Source organism: Martes martes, assembly GCF_963455335.1.
Source record: "Martes martes genome assembly, chromosome: 1".
NCBI classification, from domain to species: domain Eukaryota; kingdom Metazoa; phylum Chordata; class Mammalia; order Carnivora; family Mustelidae; genus Martes; species Martes martes.
The window spans coordinates 22,007,988-22,028,939 of record NC_137888.1 but is presented as its reverse complement, the minus strand read 5'-3'; the positions used below and the strand labels follow the sequence as shown (position 1 = coordinate 22,028,939).

Below are 20,952 nucleotides of genomic sequence, written 5' to 3'. Positions count from 1 at the left end.
TCATATTTTTAATCCTCCTTGCTGAGGCAATTTGTAATGATGTTCTCCTTCTTTCTAGTTAATACAGTTAAGGGGTATTAACCAGACACTGGAAACCTTAGAAGAAGTCCAAACCTTTACTTCAAACAGGGGAATTAAAAACGAATCAAAATGGAATGGGTCTGTCAATTCAGGAATGAACACCAGGCATCATAAATGCAGGAGGCCCATGGTCATGACACAGAAGAGAAATGTGGTATTTGGAGAAAGGGAAATAGTGTGAGATACTGTGTTCAGACTGAAATACCTGTGGTTTTAACACTTCCCTTTTAACAGCGAATTTTATAATATAAATAAATCAAGCCTTACTTTTTAAATTTGTGATTACATACATCTACCAAGCTGACCTGAAAGTCATGTTTTTTTTCAAATATATATACATTTTTGTTTTATTTATTTATTTCTGTGTTTTTACTATGCTATGTTATTCACTAGAGTACATCATTAGTTTTTGAAGTAGTGTTCCATGATTCATTGTGTATAACACTCAGTGCTCCATGCAGTGTGTGTTCTCCTTAATACCCACCACCAGGCTCACACACTCCTGCCCCTCTCCCCTCTAAAACCCTCAGTTTGTTTCCCAGATTTCATGGTTTTTCATGGTTCGTCTCCCCCTCTGACTCCCCCCACCGTCATTTTTCCCTTCCTTCTCCTAATGTTTGGAATGATTTTTTTCTAAATGACTAAAATACATAAATATCACATTTACACATGCCTGATTCCCCACTTAGTTTAGATGAAAGATGACTATCAAGTCCAAAGACAAATCTCACATAATTTAGATTCTGTTTAGCAGGTCAGTATTCCCAGTAAGGATTAGAAAGCCTTATAATTGCATAATAAGACATTTCTCTTGAAATTGCAAAACTTACTGAAACGTGTTAAACTTACTAAAACTTGTATAACTTTAAAAAAAATTTTTTTTAAAATTAGACCCTTGTCTCATTCTTACACGTTCACTCTCTCTGCTACACCTTTTTTTTTTTTTTTTAAAGATTTTATTTATTTATTTGACAGAGATTGCAAGTAGGCAGAGAGGCAGGCAGAGAGAGAGAGGGAAGCAGGCTTCTTGCTGAGCAGAGAGCCCCATGCGGGACTCAGTCTCAGGACCCTGAGATCATGACCTGAGCAGAAGGCAGAGGCTTAACCCACTGAGCCGCCCAGGCACCCCTCTGCTACATCCTTTTATTCTTTGTTAATTTGGGGGATCCTAGGAGAAAATCACAAAACATAAATTTAACTTACCAATTTAAGATAATTCCCAAGTCTGTAAATGACAGGTGATTTTTTGAAAACAGCTCATCTAAGGACACAATGACAAACTGTGTGAAATCCTTAAGGATGGTAGGTGGTTTTTAAATTAGTGCAATATCTTCTTTTTTTTTTTTTTTTTTTTTTAAGGATGTATTACGCTAGTGTGTGCCTTCTATAATTCAAGATTAACATTATCCGGATTAAAGCCCTTACTATTCACTGTATGCTCTTGACAATATAAAAGTCTTACTCTTTTGTTCTTTGGTTGTGTTGTTTGGAAATTAATGAATGAAATTAAATTTTAGGAACTTGCGCTTTTTAAGTAAAAAAAAAGACTTAAAAGGATGTATAAACCAAAAGATTTATGTTAATTTTTATTATTTCGATTTTAGCACATATCAGGAAGCCCATTTATTTCTACACTAATTAAGCTGGTACTCAATGAAGGTTTGTGAAGCATAAATGGTTTGATAATCCTTTTTTTTTTTTTTTTAACTATGCAGCCCCAAAGTCTTTAGATAATCCAGATGTCTGATTTTAAAGTAGCTGGCTATCATGGTTTAGATGGAGCCCAGCTGCAAAGAGCTACTGGCTTCACCTCTTTTCAGATAAGACATATATATGTCAACATATATGTGAATACACTTACACCCATATTTTCCATAGATCCAATTGATGTTTGAAAGTGTGTTACTCTGAGCAGGATTAAGGAAGTACATGTAAGCAGGAGAAAAGTATACCTACTGTGATTTTGGAGGATATAGTACCTAGAAATGTTATGAGAAACACCAAAAGGTTTTTGAACGTCTTCTTGTCTTTAATACACTGTTTACTTACTGATATTTACGAATATCTCTTACAGAAATAACTACCACTATTCTGGGAGGAAAAATGAAATCTCCATTTTTAGGACCTATTAGATTAAAAAAATTTTTTTTCTTCATGTTTTTATTACTTTTCCAAGTCTGAAAGTCATTATTAATCTATTTGGAGATGATTATACATACACATTGGAAAAATAGATAAATAAAATACTAAACTATTTAAGGATCCAAAAAGCAAGGCTGCTTTTATGAACATAGCATACAGGTTTTTGAAAAACTAGTATTATCAAATGTAATAAATTTCATGGAAAATTAATTTAGTGTTTTAGTTGTGAGTTAATTTCTATAGCAGAAACATGAAGACATGCATGTGACAAATTTACAATGAAGTTCTTTTTTCTTATTTTAATGCTTTGATTTTATGTATTTATTTCACTTAGAATATGATTGCTTAAAGGTTGGGGACTCGTATTAGTTCATCTTGCCAATTTCTAAATTTCATGGGATAAGAGGTCAGGTGGGAGGGAAATTATACAAATTCAGTCAGCCTGATTCTCTTATTTGCTTTCAATAATAACATATATACCAAAAAATAGATGTTTAAACTTTATAATTCTTAAATTATTTTTATTAAATTCTAATATAAAATCCCCCTTTTCAAAGAGCAATACAAAATGATCACTAAAAAGAGAGCTAATAGCAAGAATACATAAATAAATGACTTATATTGTTGTACATCATTTAAATAGTTCTTCCTCCTCTAACAGTGTGGGGGAAAATGGACATTTCCTGTAAGAAAACTACACATTTTAATTTATTTACTATGTTATTCCTCTCTTGATTACTTGATTATCTACAACATACATCTAACACAGGTGTAAACAATATAAACGTGAAGTCAAATATTCTTTAATTTGTACTGACCTAATTTCAAGGCTTATCCTGTGACTGAGGCCACAGTACTGGACCTCTGTTTCCTTATCTGTAAAGTAGAGCTGATAACATTGTTTTCTTGTGTAATGGAGTTGTAAAACTTATCGTTAACATATCACATATTGTAAAGCACTTGTGTAAATATTCTGGAAAGCTAAAAAAGAAAAGTTGAACTTAAAATCCTTTAAATGATTGCTGTGTTCATTTTCAATTATTTCAATAATTAAAACTGTAATTAACTTAAAAAGAAAGTATTTTCTGTTTGTTACTGAAAAATAAGTCATAGTTAGTCCCCAAAACCTAGTGATATAATTTTACATGTGGTGATGATTTTGTTTGTGAAAAAGCTAAAGACAAGTAAGTTAATGTCCCCAACAGAGTAAGCAGGTGGCAGAAAAAATAAAAATTAAATAAAAACTTTAGAAAGTTTGGCTTTCATAGTTATTATAGCCTAACTTCATGAGATGTTAGAAAATATTACCATTTAAATACATTGTTAAGCCAATTTAAAAAAAGCCATAACTTTCAAAAGAAAATTACAAATCTATTACATAAGCCTACTTGCTATACATTCTATCCTCTGCAATGACAAGAAATAGTTGATTTTCCATAAAAATACCTTCAAGTTACCTTCAACATTTATAATCATGAGTTAAAAAGGTATAACTTTGTTTCCTTAGAAAAAAATATTATAGCTATTTTAGTATCAGTATTCTTTTACCATAAGGTGTTTTACAAATATATTTCTAAGAGCTTTTCTAAAGATGGAGATGAAACGGATCAATATACCAGTTTAATGCTAAAAGGTTATAAATAAAATATCATTTAAAAGCTAACTAGCTAAGCCTAAGTAAAAATGACTGTATTCCAAGAGACTAATCAATGGTTAATAAGAGAAAGTGTCCCACATTAGAGTGCTGATGAAAGAAATATGTTTATAGACTAGTTTAACTTTAGATGGTATTTTTTTTCCACCAAAACCTCATTTCCCTAGAATTTTACACTAGCAAAATCATAGTAGCAGCAATAACAACAACAACAACAATAACAACAACAATAATAATATAGCCAATACTTGTTAGATTTTTACTCTGTGCTGGGCAATAAGTGCTAGAGGTATTAGGTACATTATTATATTCACAGCAGTCTTTCCAAAAACCCCATGATCTAGTTTGTGATTGTTGCTGTTTCTGTAATTTTCCTCATTTTAATAAAGTGGCATCTCAGTCTTAGAGAAGTTAGCAGCCTCACCCAAGGATATACAGCAATATGTGATATGTGATAGACACCAGGTTTAGGGCATTTAAGTAGAAATCCAGTCTCTTCATCCTTAAAAAAAAGTAAATAAAGAGGTGACTGGGCAGCTCAGGTCTTAATCCCAGGGTCCTGAATTCAAGCCCTGCACTAGGCTCTGTGTTGGGTGTGTAGTCTAAACAGAAAGAAAGAAAGAAGAAAGAAAGAAAAAAAGAAAGTAAATGAAGATCTAATAATGGGCCAGGGAGATCATCATTGATCTGTGGGATTTATTGCCTAGAACCATTCCGCATGTGAGAGGAACCTAAGTTGAAGTAGCAGAGAAGTGACTAGTTTAAAGCAGAGGGCCATTCAGTCAATATGTCCAGAGGGTCTAATCCCAATCAGATTTGTAAATTCAACTCTTTTCTGAGCTTTGGTTTTTGAATCATGTGCAATATATAAAAATGAATTTCCTTGGATTTTGAAAAAAAATTTTAGCTTTGCATGCAATCAAAGAAATTTCATAGGTGAATTGTCCTTATTATATTGTAATGGTACACTCAGGTAAGAATCATTTTTATTTAAAAATGGATAATGGAATAAAATGTATAAAATGATTGTTTCAATTATTAAAAGACTGGTTTGCTTAATATATTATTTCATAGCATGAGACACTAGTTTTTTTTTTCAATCTTACCTATACATATGTCTTTGAAAATTGATAAATAACATTTAGACTCTCACTCTCCATTTGTATATTGGAACTTTGCAGAAAAACAACAACTAAATTCCCATGGTTGGAAAATACTTTTGTCTCCAGTCTTTCCTCAAAGTGGGTTCATGTGATAAGAGAACAGTGCTATGGAAACTAGTAATTTCTCTGGATCTTAGCTAGACAATATTCCTAAACTATCACTACCTAAATAGTTGATAATGTATGATGGGGAAAGGAGATTCTGAAAATGGCAGGAAAAAACTAATTTTCCTCCAACACAATTACATGTTCGTTTCCTCTTTTTCTTTATCAGAAATAAAAGAATTATAATCAAAAGTATACTTGCTTGGGCATGAAAGTTTCAAGTGTGTTGATAAGATACTTAAGGAATTCTCATCTGCAACTTCACAAAGATGCTATAGAAGCACCTCCCTGTTCTAGCACAGGTCAACCACAAGGTCGCCTTGGGAAAGTGCCAGGAACCATGTCACAGATATAATGATTCTTTTTTTTTTTTTAAATAAAACATGTGTTTCCTGGGGAAAAAAATAAATAAATATAGATGTGAAGCTCAGTCATTTGGTAGAAAAATCAACTAGGATTCAGACAGGTGTGTCATCATTCAGCACCAGCTTGTTGACTTGAAATAAAAAGTTATACTGATTCCTTCAGATCACAATCTTTTCATTATTAAAATGTTACACTGAATTCTAAAAATATAACTTAGAAAAACTTTGTTTTGCATATGTGTTTTATCAGAAGTGATTTCCTCCAAACGAAATCTACATCTGTCCCTGTCACTTGTATTACACACATTTTTCATACTTAAGATGCTATTATGATGCTAAGTAATAAATGTATTTATTCGTTTAAGATGATTATAATTTTGTAATGTTATGTGAGCAAATGCTAACCCAATTGGGTTAAGAATCATTTTGAATAGGGGCACCTGGGTGGCTCAGTGGGTTAAACATCTGCCTTGAGCTCAGGGCGTGGTTCCAGAGTCCTGGAATGGAGCCCCATGTGGGGCTTCTCACTAGGCAGGAAGCCTGCTTTTCCCTTTCCTTCTGTCTGCCACTCCCCTTGCTTGGGTGTACTCTCCCTCTCTGTCAAATAAATAATTTTTTTTTAAAAGTGTCATTCTCTCAAATTGTCTTATAAGAATTCTTTTTCTTCCCTCTAGATAACACAGTATCACCAGTATAACCTCTTTCCATGGTGCTTATTTTTGTGCTGAGACAGCTGTGGCTGTGTAGTCTACACTTATCTTCAACTATAGTTATAAAACACTTCATTCATTTTCACTACCACTGTCCTTTATTTCTACTGGGTCAGTCAGCATATTCCATCCTATTCCCAGTCATCTCTTTCATGGATAATTTCTGTATTACTTCCAGGAGTTCTTGCAACCACCTGTCAAGGAAAAATGACTCCCATCATCCCTATCTTCCCATGATACGCTTCAGAAAGGTCATAAGCATCATAGTTCTGTAAAAGTTTGCCTCTCTTCTAATATGATTTATGAAAACACTAACTGAAAAAAAATGAAAGTAAACCATTTGTTCTAAAGTGATGATTTTCAAAATATTTCAAAATATAGAGATTTTTAAAATGTGTTCTCTGTCAAAACAAAGTGCTTAGAGCACACATAGTTTGCAAGTTTAAGACTTAAAACTAAGATAATTCCATATAGAACATTTACTTAATCTTCTCTTACAGGAGTTTTGACTATATTTTCCTTTTAACAATGTGATGATCCATTAGTGGTTGTGACTTTCTGATAGAGTACAGTTGGGGATGTGATAATATTCATTATATTCCCTTCAGGGAATCAAGAAGAATATTGGAAAGAGAGCTACTTCAGAGTTGTGTTTTTTTTTTTTCTTTTTCTAAATGAAGTCTGAAAAAATATTGTAAATCATTCACATGTCAGTTGCTTAAAATACTGTTTGAAAGCCAGAGAATGGTTCCCAACAATTATGAAATTAAAATGGGCCAGTGATTATCACTTTTTTCCCATCTCTTTCGTTAAGATTTATGTTCAAAAAAACTGTCTATTTTTTTCTCATTTGGAGCTTAGTAAAATTATTTTCTTTTATTTTTTAAGATACGCTTTTTAATGGTCTTGGGCTTGGAGCAGTCATTGGCCTGGGCGTGGCAGCACTCTTGCTAATCCTTGTGGTAACGGACGTCAGCTGCTTCTTTATTAGACAATGTGGGTTATTGATGTGCATCACGAGGAGAATGTGCGGGAAGAAAAGTGGCTCTAGTGGGAAAAGCAAAGAACTCGAAGAAGGCAAAGCTGCATACCTGTAAGTAGCATTCGCAGCACATTACATTACACAAGTGCCATAGTCAAGCTTGCATACTTTCTTCGTGGACTTTTTTTCTGAGCAGAGTAAAGAGCTTGGCTCTAAGACCCTTGGACACTGTACTGTCTGTTTTCTGAGTTTAAGCCTATATGACCTTAAATATAACATGTTATAGAGCCAAATGCTTTTGAAAACAGACTATTAAAAAATGAATCTAAAAATGGGATCCACACCAAAAAAATAATTATGGTTATGATTTAAATAGAATTAGAAAAAAAAAGAAATAGAATACAGACAGTGGTACCAATGTATTTATGATTTCTCCTACCATTTTTTCAGTTTATATTGAATAAAAGAAGGACACCAGCAGTAATCTGAGTTAAAATGGCTAAATTGAGTAAAAACGTAAATTATGGCAATACCTTCAAATACATAGAAGTTTCAAGGTTGTATAGAGATGTTGTATGAGCTATGCAATACATTAGTATGGATTCTGTACTTAACCTTCCAAATTTTGATCAAAAGCTGACTATATGTTAGAAGTTCGCACTCTCTGTGGCATCTCATTCAATTAGAGTATGTATTCCAAAAAAATACATAGAGCTGAATTCTATAGAAAACTCCTTTGTCATGTAAAAGGGCAACTAGGAGGTTTAAATACTTTTTGTTTTGTTTGGTGGTGTTTTGCTAGATTTGAATCCAATCTCAAAAGTACAATAGGCTCAATGAAAAAATACGTTAGAAGGCACAGGAGAGCATGCACACTCACATGTAATATAAACACACAATGTGTATGTGTATGTGTGTTTGTATACATATACATATGTGTGTATATTAAACCTGTAATCAAAAATAATGATTCTTAAGAATTAAGAACATTTCCTTTACTTTTTAAATATTACACTCTTTCTGTAACGTGTCTAAAACATACAAAAGAGTTAAAAGAATTTTATAGTCAACAACCATTTATCAACTACTTGGATTCTATAAAAAAATATTTCATTATATTTCTCTTATCCCATATTTATCTGTCCCTCAATCCATTATTTTACTTTTTGCATTTCAAAGGTATCCATACACTTAACCCCTACACAGTTCAACTTGCCTATCATTGCATGCAGTTCAAAATTTGTTAATGTTTTCTTTAGGTAAAACTTGCATAGAGTAAAATGCATAAAATATTCTATTTGATGAGTTTTGACAAATGTTCATATCTGTATAACCTAAGCCTTACCAAAATTCAGAAACTTAACATCATCCTCAAAATTTCTCTGAAGTTTTTACCCAGACAACTCATATTCCTCCCCCTGTACCAGGGAACTACTATTCTGATTTTTTTTCATCATAAATAATTTTTAGCCCTATAGAACTTGATAGAAATTGATTGCTATAATGTTTACTCTTTTTGTACCTAGCTTCTTTCATTCAGTCATGTTTTAAGATTCATTCATGGTGTTCTGTTTATCCGTAAGTAATTTATTTTTATCATTGAGTCATTTCTATTTGTTTTTCTGTACATACATTTAGGCATGTAGAGCCTTGTGCATTAATTTCTAGGTTTAGCAATATAGGATAATCTATTCTCCACAAGCTGCATTGCTTTTTTGTTTGTTTGTTTGTTTTGTTTATATCTCTAAGTCTATTTCAATCCTACTACACAATTTGTCCATGACTATTTCTTATGGATTCTTTATAAGGGATATTTTCACTTCATGGGATACTAAATTAGGTAACATACATTTTCATTTCAAAAATACATTAGATTCATTTCACAATCAAAATGCCACCTACTTACTTGTTGGACACAGAACACAACAAAGAACAAACAGAAATCAGGCTCTACTTCATACTTGAATGGAATAGTAATGTGTGCCATAACAAATAGAGTGGGATCAATTCACAATCCAGTATCTCCTGCTTTCCTCATTAGAACAAAGTCTGGTTTTTAATAACCTGCTGTGCTTTTACATTGTTTTATTAACTACATAAATATATCCCAAACTCGATATTCGTTTCTTTTTCACAAATTGAGAATAGATAGATAGATAGATTGATTGATGTATTGATTTTATTTATTTGAGAGAGAGAAAGCTGGAAGAGGGCAGAGGGTGAGGGAGAGAGAAAGAATCCCAAGGAGACTCCACACTGAGCACAGAGCTCCATCCAGAGCTTGATCTTACAACCTGAGATCATGACCTGATCCAAAACCAAAAGTCAGACACTTACTGACTAAGTGACCAGGGCATCCCCAATAAGTGTTTAAGGATTACTTTTGCTACTTTTGAAGAATGAATTACCGGCAGGTTGATAGATGTAGAGGAAAGATTTAGAATCAGAAAGACTGAGTGGGAGGATCTTGAAATACTCCAGGTAAAAAATTATATTCTTTTGGACCAAAGTAGCAGTACTATGGGCATATACAAATGTATGGAGTCTAGATATAGCCGAGTAGAGTCAACTAATGTTGATTGATTTGACTGGTGTGAAAGAAAGAGAAATCATGTTTTTGTCTTAATTAACTGGAGGAATATTGGTGACTATGTGCAAAACAATGAGGTACATTCAAGTTCTGCCATTTGTTTTTATTTCACTCTATTAATTGGTAATTTATCCATCAACACTTTGGTTTGTAGGTCCTGCTGGGTTTAATTAACCTTAAAGACTTGAGAAGATGAAAGCATAGAGTTCATTCTGTGTTTGTTATCCATCATAACTTTTTCCCCTGCTTTGCAAAAATCCATCATTTCCCCTGCTTTGGGAAAATACTTCTCAACTCTTTTTAAAAAATTCATTGTTCGGATTGGGAAAATATTATACATTTATTTTTTTAAATATATAAAATCACAGTGGGAAATAGAATATAGCTGATTTGATGGATTGATCTCTACTGGCCTCTAAACATGATTGGAAGCATTCTTAGACTAGTACTTTCATGTTATCACAATTACAAGACTATGCAGATTTATTACAGAATATGTTAATTACACACTTAGAATACTCTTATTTAAAGGATATCAAGTTCCAGAAAAGAGAAATTAAAGTCAGCGGCATACAGAATGTCTTTCAGGTAAAGTTTTAGAATATTCCATTATTTGGCTCTTATATATTTAAATTAAACTTAAATTTATCTTGCATTCTCTTTTATCTAATAAAAATGGTGAATTATTTATACTTTATCAAACTATGCTTATACTCTTGTTCACCCAAGCATTAATTTGTGCTAATAAATATTTATTGAACACCTACATAGTCAAGCACTGTTCTAAGCCACAGAGATACAACTGTGAGGAAAAGCCAACTAATCGCTTCCATCATCTAGCTTTTACTCTGCTGGGAAACACATATCAGTTAAAAAACAATCAAATGGATGAATAAATAAGTAGTTTCTGTTATAAATGCTACGTGTAAAGAAAAAAAAAAGGATTTTCCTGGTTAGACTTAGGTTGTAAAGGAAGTAAAATATTGAAAACTAATAGAAAGTAACTAGCCAAGATGTGTGTGTGTGTGTGTGTGTGTGTGTGTGAGAGAGAGAGAGAGAGAGAGAGAATGGCTTTTCAATGTACAGAGAGATATCCAAACCAGCCTCCTCTACTGCTACACGAGAGAAGGCAAATGGATAATCCCAGTCTACTCCAGCCATCCTGACTCACTTCAGAGGGGTGGTCCTGAGAAGAAATTGTGAAGTTTAGAGTCCAGGGGCTCAGATTTACTAATGACTGAGGCCTAATGATAGGACTATTGAATGCACCCTCTCCACACCCCACTTTACCACCACATTACTAAATGCCTATACTTAGCAGTTCCTTCTAACCTGTACATCATGTCCCAATATCAATAAAAACTATAAGGTATACTCAAGGCAAAAATCATTTTGATTAGGTAAGATAATCATCAGGGCCAGATTCAAAAAAAGGCAGGGACGTTGGAATTATCAGACTAAGATTTTTTTAAGTATATGATAAATATGGTGAGAACACTGTAGGACAGCATGCAAGAAGGGATGGGCCATATAGTAGAGAAATGGAAATTCTGAAAAAGAATCCGAAAGAAATGCTAGAGACCAAAAAGATCCTGATCGAAATGAAGAATGTATCTGATGATCTTACTAGTAGACTAGACATGGCTGAAGAAAAGAATCTCTGAGCTTTGAAGAGATCTTAACAGAAGATACCAAAACTTAAAAGAAAACAGAGGAGCACCTGGGTGGCTCAGTGGGTTACGCATCCAACTCTTGAATTCAGGTCAGGTCATGATCTTAGGTCATAAGATCAAGCCCCATGTTGGGCTCCACGCTGGGCATGGAGCTTGCTTAAGATTGTCTCTCTCCCTACCTCTCTCTGGCCCTCCCCACCTCTCTCTAAAAAAACAAAAAAGCAAAGAGAATAAAGATGGAAAAAAAAATCCAGAGAATAAAGTAGTATTCCACAATATCAAATTCAATAATTTATTTATCCTTGTCTTTCATGACAATTTGGGTGAAACTTTCAACATTTTATCATATTAAAGTATAATATGTGGCTTGAATTTAACTTTTACATAAATCTTGTTATAAATGTACGTTATGTTCTTAGACATGGAATGTAAATCAAAATTGAAAAACACTGACAAATTGCCCACAAAAATCTAGACTCATTCATATTCCTAATAATATCAGAGAATATAGGGGCGCCTGGGTGGCTCAGTGGGTTAAAGCCTCTGCCTTCGGCTCAGGTCGTGATCTCAGGGTCCTGGGATCGAGCCCCACATTGGGCTCTCTGCTCAGCAGGGAGCCTGCTTCCCCTTCTCTCTCTCTCTGCCTGCCTCTCTGCCTGCTTGTGATCTCTGTCAAATAAATAAATAAAATCTTTTTAAAAAATCAGAGAATATATATTTCTCTATGGTTTCTCAAACATTAAATATTATCGATTTATTTTTATTTTTTAATATAGTAAGTGAAAGATACCATTTAAAATTTTCATTTTTCTGATCCAGGTAAAGTCTGAACTTATTTGTTTTATGATTTCGCTTTGGTCACTTTATTTCTTCTGGGAATTTCTTTTTTTTTTTTCTTTTTAAAGATTTTATTTATCTATTTGACAGACAGAGATCACAAGTAGGCAGAGAGGCAGGCAGAGGGAGAGGGAGAAGAAGCAGGCTCCCCGCTGAGCAGAGAGCCCGATGCGGGGCTCGATCCCAGGACCCTGGGATCATGACCTGAGCCTATTGCAGAGGCTTTAACCCCCTGAGCCACCCAGGCGTCCCTCTTCTGGGAATTTCTTGTTCGTATTCTGCATGCATGTGCATGGAGTTATTCAACTTTTCTCTTACTTTCTAATTATATAATGTGACCTTTAATTATTCGATGTTGTATTTGTTGCTAATATATTCCCCAGTCTATCCCAAAGTTTGAATTTTGCTTTTGATGCCATTAATTATATGAATCTTCCCATTTTTATTTAAAAACTTATGAATTTTATAAATATTTATTTCTTAGTGTGCTTTGAGATATTTTCATTTTGTTTTCCCTCAATTTGTTTAAGTTACAAGTTTTAGTAATGTATTTCCCAACACTAAATCCTCCTTGCCCTCCTAGAGTACTGAAGACAGTTATTGATTAAGTCCTGCATATGTGTCAGGCACTATTCTAAAAACTGTAGAAATTAATTTGGTGTCATTATCATCTCTGGTTTACTATCTAGGCAACAGGACAGAGAAATGCTTATGCAGTGAGTTAGTGAGAGTCAGCTAGTTTGGTCCCAGGGCATATCCTCTTAACTATTCTGCTGTGCTTGTCATTTCTTGCTTAATAATCAGTTCTAGAAACCTGGCAGGAGTTTATTTAGTTTTTACCAGTCTATACATTGTGAATTGTCCATAAGCCATGGCATACATTTTTATGTCAATTTAAATAAAATATTGCTTTATAATTTTTTATAATTCCACAGAAAATATCAGTGATAAATTCTGATATCACTTCAAGTATAATTAAATATAATTTATAAAGGATGGGAATTAGACTCACGTAAATTATTAGTTTGCTTCAGATATTTTCACCTAAACGTAAGTAAAATATGCATTTCAGGGGCGCCTGGGTGGCTCAGTGGGTTAAAGCCTTTCCCTTCGGCTCAGGTCATGATCCCAGGGTCCTGCTTCCTTCTCTCTCTCTGCCTGCCTCTCTGCCTACTTGTGATCTCTGTCTGTCAAATAAATAAATAAAATCCTTAAAAAATATGCATGTAATACTCCTTATGGTATTTATTGTAATAGAAGATATTGGAAACAACCTAAATGTCTGTTGGTTGGACACTGGCCAAATATATGGTGGTGCATACATACGATGGGATAGTATGTGCCATGAAAAAGAAAGAGGCAGCTCTAAATGTTCTAGTGTTCACTGAAAAAGCAAAATTATATTCAGTCAGTATGTACCATTTGTTTAAAAATAACTCCCTGCATTTGTATGCATATGTATGAATAGAAGGAATGTCTCTGGAAAACACAATTTGAAAATGTCCTTGTCTTTATGATAGGTAACTAAATATCCTGTAAACAGGAAATGGCAGGGAGGTGTACTTTTCTCTATATGTCCTTTGAAGAATTCTATAATATATGAATAGACTATGTTAGTTAAAAATGTAAAAGATTACTAAAAACAAAAATAAGGATTTTAAGACAACTCACCATGTTCTCTTGTAACACTTTAACTTCCTCTTGGTAATATCTGTTTTATCACTTCCAGTTTAAAGTGGTTTGCTTACATATTGTTTTCAATAAGGAGTATACAATTAAAATCCAAATTCGCCATCTTTTTTTTTTTTTTGCATTCTGTTTTGTTTAATCCACACCCATAGATCTGCACCTGTTGTTAATACAATTAAACATAAAATCCAACTTTTTGAATCACTTTTTTGCTCAGAATCATCAATAGCCACATTTTTCCAAACAGTATCATCATCTATGTCATTAATAGCATTGATATTATGAAGAATTGTTTAGAAGAATCAATTGCAGAATAACAACAGCGAACAAAACATCATCAAACTAAAATTTAATTGTGGTGGGCTCTTTAGTAATCTTTACTACTATAGAGATCTTGCTTCCTTGGAGTCCCTATTCAGTTTGATGAACATGTCCTAATCGCCAGTTCTCACAAATATTTGCATTTTAGAGGTATAAAGGGTTGTTCACTACCAATTCTGAATTATAGAGTTTCTAGATTTTCTTCCATTTCTACTGACACTGACTCTTCAGATTTCGATGTACATGTACATGAAGGACCTACAGAGTCACCATTTTTAAGGTCTGTGCCATTGTCGGGGTTTTGTTATTTGATTTCTTTGTTGTGTACTGCTAGTATACTTGATTTTTAAGAACTAATTTTAATGTCATATATCTATCATTACAATACTAAATAGATTTAATGTGCCCAGTGCTCCATCATTACCTCCTTCCCTCACCTTGAACCTCTGGCAAACATTGATCCTGGCAAACATTGATCCTTTTATTTTCTCTGTAACTGTGCTTTTTTACAGAATGCAATGTAATTGGAAATACATAATACATAGCCTTTTCAGACTGGTTTTTATCCTTAGCAATATGCATTTAAAGTTCTCCCATGTCTTTTTGTGGCTTGATAGCTCATTTCTCTTCATTGCTGAATAATATCTAATTGTGTGGATGTACCACAGTTTATTTATCCATTGATCTGTTGAAGGATATCTTAGTTGGTTCCAATTTGGGGCAATTATGAATAAAACTTCTATAAACATTAATATGGAGATTTTTGCATGGGCATAAGTTTTCATTTCATTTGGGAAATTTGTTAGAGTACAGTTGCAGGATTGTATGGTAAGACTATGTACGTGGGTAGGTGAGGACCCCTATCCCTCCCTTACATTTTTTTTTTTGTATGTGTTCCTTAATTATAATCTGTATTATGACTGTATCATTCCCAATGCTTATATCTCACTTTATCCTTTATCATCACTAAATCCTTTCCTTGTGTTTCTTTCTTTTTGTTCATTTATTAAGGAATGAAACTTTACAGTAAACTTTTAATTTTACAAAAATTTCACAATTATGTAAAATTATACTTATTCTCATATTTTAGAAATCCAATAATGATGACAAGGATTTGAAATTACAAATGAAAACATCACGCATATATGTTATAATATTGTTTTATGTAAACTATTTTCTCAAAAACATGAATATGTAAAGTTAGTATCACAGTATAGTTAAAATCATTCATATAATTCATAGAAACACTTAAAGCAATGAAACATCTCATATATATAAATTGTATCTTCTAAATTTTAATATAGAAACAATATTTCTGATATTTTATTTCAAATTTAAAAAATACAAAGCATATGGCTAGTTGGGGGAAAAGCTACTTCATGTCATAATTTCCTATAACATAATATTTTTTATTTATTTCCCAAAGTAAACTGCATGATCACATTTAAAATTTGGGCTTCTTGGGGCATCTGGGTGGCTCAGTGGGTTAAAGCCTCTGCCTTCAGCTCAGGTCATGATCTCAGGGTCCTGGGATCGAGCCCCACATCGGGCTCTCTGCTTAGCAGGGAGCCTGCTTCCTCCTCTCTCTCTGCCTTCCTCTCTGCCTACTTGTCATCTCTCTAAATAAAATCTTTAAAAAAAATAAAAAAATAAAATTTGGACTTCGGCATAACATTAACACAATTTTGATGAAAAAAAATCTTAGATAAATGGAATTTCTCTTTTCTATTTTTTTCTGAGTGAAAATTATGTGGGTGAGATGAATTTTAATGGGAAAAAAATTGTAGTGGTATTCTTAATCTGACCATGTTGGGTTTTTAGTGAGGGGAGGTGGGGTTAAGTGGAGATTCTAAACTATGTTTCATAATGCATCCATTTTTACATTACATGAATAAGGTTTTTTTTTGTTTGTTTATTTTTCTAGGAAAGATGGATCAAAAGAACCAATAGTGGAGATGAGGACAGAGGATGAAAGAATCACTAATCATGAGGATGGGAGCCCAGTAAATGAGCCAAATGAAACCACACCACTAACAGAACCTGAGTAAGTAGCTTCAGATGCTTAATTATTTTTGGATAAATATTTATAAAATAATAACATCTTATCATTACTTGTAGCATATATTTACAAATAACATTATTTGTAGAAAAGTGTTTCTTTTTCAGAGAAAATAGATGAGAATATCAAAAACCATTTTCTAGGGAGACGTTCCACATGAAAATTTTGTATCAATGCCAGAGAAAATCTACTGTTCAAACATATATTTATAATTTTATGTAAAAATGTCAAAAAGATGGCACATGTTAGAGTTGGATTTTCTTACATTTATTTTACTCTTAAGAAAGTGATACTTTCAGGGCATCGGGGGTGCACAGTCAGTCAATTAAGGTTAAGCCTCTGGGTCTTGATTTCAGTTTAGCTCAGGACCTCAGGGTTATGAGATTGAGCCCTATCTCAGACTCTGTATAATGGGGAGTCTGCTTGAGATTCTCTCTCTCCTTCTCCCTTTGCCCTTTCCTGCTCCCCCCGCACTCACACACTCTCTCTCTCTCTCTCTCAAATAAATAAATAAGGGGCACCTGGATGGCTGAGCGGTTAAGCATCTGCCTTTGGTCCAGGTCATGATCCCAGGGTCCTGGGATAAAGTCTGGCTTTCGGGTCCTTTCTCAGTGGGGAATCTGCTTCTCCCTCTGTGCTGGCCCTGCTTGTGCTCTCTCACTCTGTGCGCTCTCTCTCTCTCTCTCTCTCTCTCAAATAAATTTTTAAAAATCTTTAAAAATAAATAAATAAATCTTTTTTAAAAAAGAAAGTGATACTTTCAAAATAGGATTTTTCAAAGATTTTATTTATTTATTTGACAGAGAGAGATCACAAGCAGGCAGAGAGGCAGGCACAGAGAGAGGGGGAAGCAGGCTCCCTGCCGAGCAGAGAGCCCGATGCGGGGCTCGATCCCAGGACCCTGGGATCATGACCTGAGCCGAAAGCAGAGGCTTTAACCCACTGAGCCACCCAGGCGCCCCATCAAAATAGGATTTTTAAAAAATATTTTGTTTATTTATTTGACAGAGATTGAGAGTACAAACAGGGGGAGCCACAGAGGGAGAGGTAGCAGCAGGCTCCCTGCTCAGCAATGTAGAATTTGATCCCAGGACCTTGGGATCATGACCTGAGCTGAAAGCAAGACACTTAACTGACTGAGCCACCCAGGTGCCCTCAAAATGTGATTTTTATTGAAATAAAAAAGGGTCAGGAAATTGGCCATTACTCTGAATAGGAATATCACAATTTAAAATGAAAATTGATAATGTGAGTATGTACACAATCTACTTTAAAAGGAAAGAATATTCATTCGGAAGAAGAAAAACTGTTAAATTGTCTTTCATTTTAATGTCCACATAGGAAATGATGTTTGCTCTCCGTTCAAGATTATATTATTTACCTCTTTCTATACCCATCAGAGCTCCATCATAGCCATAACAGATATTTCAACTAAATTTGCAAAGATGATGAACATTCACAATGATCATATTCAGGCAACATGAAAGTTAAAATGATTAAAGCCAAAGGCATTATTAAGGAGTGAAAATAGTGTTCTATAGAATATATTGAATACAAACAAAACCATGACTATAACATTTTTCTTTAAATACTGTTCACTGAAATTACTTCTAAATTTTATTGTTGTTTGTTTGTTTAAGGATCTTTTTTTCTTTACAAGCATACACTCACTTGCAGAGAAATTTGATTAGGCTTCTCATCCTCCATGGAAGGTTGAGTGTTGTCACAAGTGAAAAAAACAACTTGTTTCAGAAATGCCTGCTCTCTGCTCTCAAAGGGCCAAAACAATTACTATTCAGAGAAATACAAAGTACTACTCTGTAGCTAAATTTTCCATATAAATCCTCAGGTCATGTCATTTAGAGATTATTACCTATTAAATGGAAGTTTACTCTGGTAGAGGCAGCTTTTATATGGTGGGTTCTATAGTTTTCCCTTCAGAAATTAGAAGTCTTTTCAATGAAGCAAAATTTTACACAATAAAACAAACAAGCAAATAAATAAATAAATAAAACTGGGGTACCTGGGTGGCTCAGTGGGTTAAGCCTCTGCCTTCGGCTCAGGTCATGATCTCAGGGTCCTGGGCTCTCTGCTCAGCAGGTGGCATGCTTCCCCCTCTCTCTCTGCCTGCTTCCCTGTCTACTTGTGATTTCTCTCTCTATGTCAAATAAATAAATAAATAAAAATCTTTTAAAAAATGTAAATAAAACAAATTTCTATCTATTGCTTAACACCTACAATGAGATATTGTTGTGTATGTAAACTAGCCAAGAACTAGGGTGTGTGTGTGTGTGTGTGTGTGTGTGTGTATATGAAAACTAGCCAATAACTAGGTATATATAAACTACCTATAGGCATATATAAACTTAATATATATAAACTTAAAAATGCAAACCAAACCAAACCAAACAAAAACCTAGCTAAGAAAATGCCTTTACATGTGACAGGGCAATATTGTGCAAAAAATAAAACACAACAAAATAGATGATCAATAACTACTCCAATCCTCAATTATAGAAAATAGTCAACAAAAAATAATAGAATTAACTGTAATTAAAAAAAATTTAACATAAATTGAAGTAGTGAAAATTACATATGCAAAAATTCATCATCTAATAAATATTTGAAAACACTGGTTAATTCCAGTGTTATAATTCTTTGAGTAAGAGATATATTAAGCATAATGATAACCTCTTATCCAAGCTCTAAATTTCTCTATATTTTGCTGCTTAGAGGTGACACACTGGTTTTATCTTTTTTTATCAAAGTTTACCAAATGGAAGAATGGAAGAACTGTGTGGACATTACTTATAATACACATAAAAGAACATGCCTGTTAGGTACAAAGTACATGCTATTTCATTACCAGGAACGGGTCATAGTAACTTTTACCATGACTTACTTTTGACTGGTTAATTTTCATATAATAGCTTTGATCTTCAGAATTTAATGGCTTGCTCTTCCCACTCAAAAATAGAAAAGAAATTACAAGTAAATTCTGGAGAAACTGGCATAGTAACGTTCACTAACCCACGAAATGGTGACATTAAAGTACAGAATTGAACTGGAATTTGTTTTTGATGTGGAAAAAATATCTTGTCAAGGGAGGGAAATCTTAACCCCAAAGCTGTGTACATAAGGTGTAATCATAAACTATTGAATTCAAAACTGGTAGAAAAAACTATATATCTTGCATCATTGTCATCATAGTAAGATTTGTGAAGCTCTCATTAAGAAATAAAGCAGCACCTGGGTGGCTCAGTCAGTTAAGCATCTGTCTTCAGCTCAGGTCATGATTCCACAGTCCTGGGATCCAGCCTTGCATCAGGCTCCTCACTCAGTGGGAAGTCTCCTTCCCTCTCTTCCTCCTCCCCTTCCCCTACTCTTGCTCTCTCAAATAAATAAATAAAATCTGAAAGGAAGGAAGAAAGAAAGAGAGAAAGAAAGAAAGCTTGTTTTCCTTCATAGATTTTAATTGATAACTCTTTAAAAATGTACTCATAATCGATACAAAAATAACAACAAAAAATAATAGTGAAAGAGGCTAATTAAAGAAAACGTATACAGTAAATGTAGAAAAGTGGGAAAGTCCTGAAATGCATACTTTCATTAAATTCCAAAGAATATAGCTAATTCACCCAGCTTTTGAAGTATGTAACAGAATATGGCAGCAACTCTTAAGGACTTTTATTTGAAAAAACTTAGGTACTAGTAACTCACCTAGTCGACATGTAAAAATGCTGTCTTGTTTAGATTCCAAACAATTCTATTTTTTGTATCAATAACTGGTTATCAAATCCAAGCCACCCTATAGTGAATGATTTGGTGCATCTAAATCTACAGATACATTGTTTCATTCATCATTCTGCGGTACATCACATTTTTACAAATGACAATATTATCTGATTATTTAATTATTTTTCTATCATTTTGATATGACTTCAACTAATCTGATTTTTTATTCTAATAATTATAGACACCGCCTTCTATAAGACAGTAATTTAGTATTAAGGAATACCACTTAAATTGCCTTAGAAAATGAAGTTCATTATTTTTCTATTTCCTTTCAGAAAATTGCCTTTAAAAGAAGAAAATGGAAAAGAAGTCTTAAATACAGAAACTATAGAAATTAAGGTTTCTAATGACATCATACAATCAAAGGAAGATGACAGCAAAGCATAACACCAAGATCACAAAAGCTTGAACAATGCTACACAGAGCATTTGGATTGCAGTGACCCTATGACCAAAACTATTCCATTGACCTTAATTTCTTGGGAAACTTCTAGCTTGGAATAGCTTGTACACATATACATATGATCAAATATTCCTGCCCATGGTCCATTACCTTTTGTTGTTGTTGTTGTTATTGTTGTTGTTTATTTTGTTATGAATTTCAATATAGAGACCTGACTGGCACCAACTCTTGGGTATCAATTTGATTCTGTGATTGAAATACTGCAATTTATTATACAGTTAAAGTGCTCTGTTTCTTTAGGACTATATATTTCATCCAACAACCTCTCCAACAAATTAGGGTTTAAGAATCAACAAAAGAAAACAAAAGCTTTGTGAACTAAAT

The 20,952-nt window shown here is 33.5% G+C and overlaps 1 protein-coding gene across 2 annotated transcripts in view; it reads left to right on the top strand.

Moving 5' to 3' along the window:
- Positions 1 to 20,553, top strand: part of NCAM2 (neural cell adhesion molecule 2) — a gene marked incomplete at both ends in the record, with an annotated part of 517,101 nt that extends 496,548 nt beyond the window's left edge. For both annotated transcript variants that reach the window (XM_080813028.1, XM_080813026.1), the window contains 3 exons: positions 7,109 to 7,313; positions 16,237 to 16,356; positions 20,442 to 20,553. In XM_080813028.1, the coding sequence (XP_080669154.1) occupies positions 7,109 to 7,313; positions 16,237 to 16,356; positions 20,442 to 20,553 (437 nt within the window). The remainder of the gene's footprint in view (positions 1 to 7,108; positions 7,314 to 16,236; positions 16,357 to 20,441) is intronic.
- Between the last annotated feature and the right edge of the window lie 399 nt (positions 20,554 to 20,952).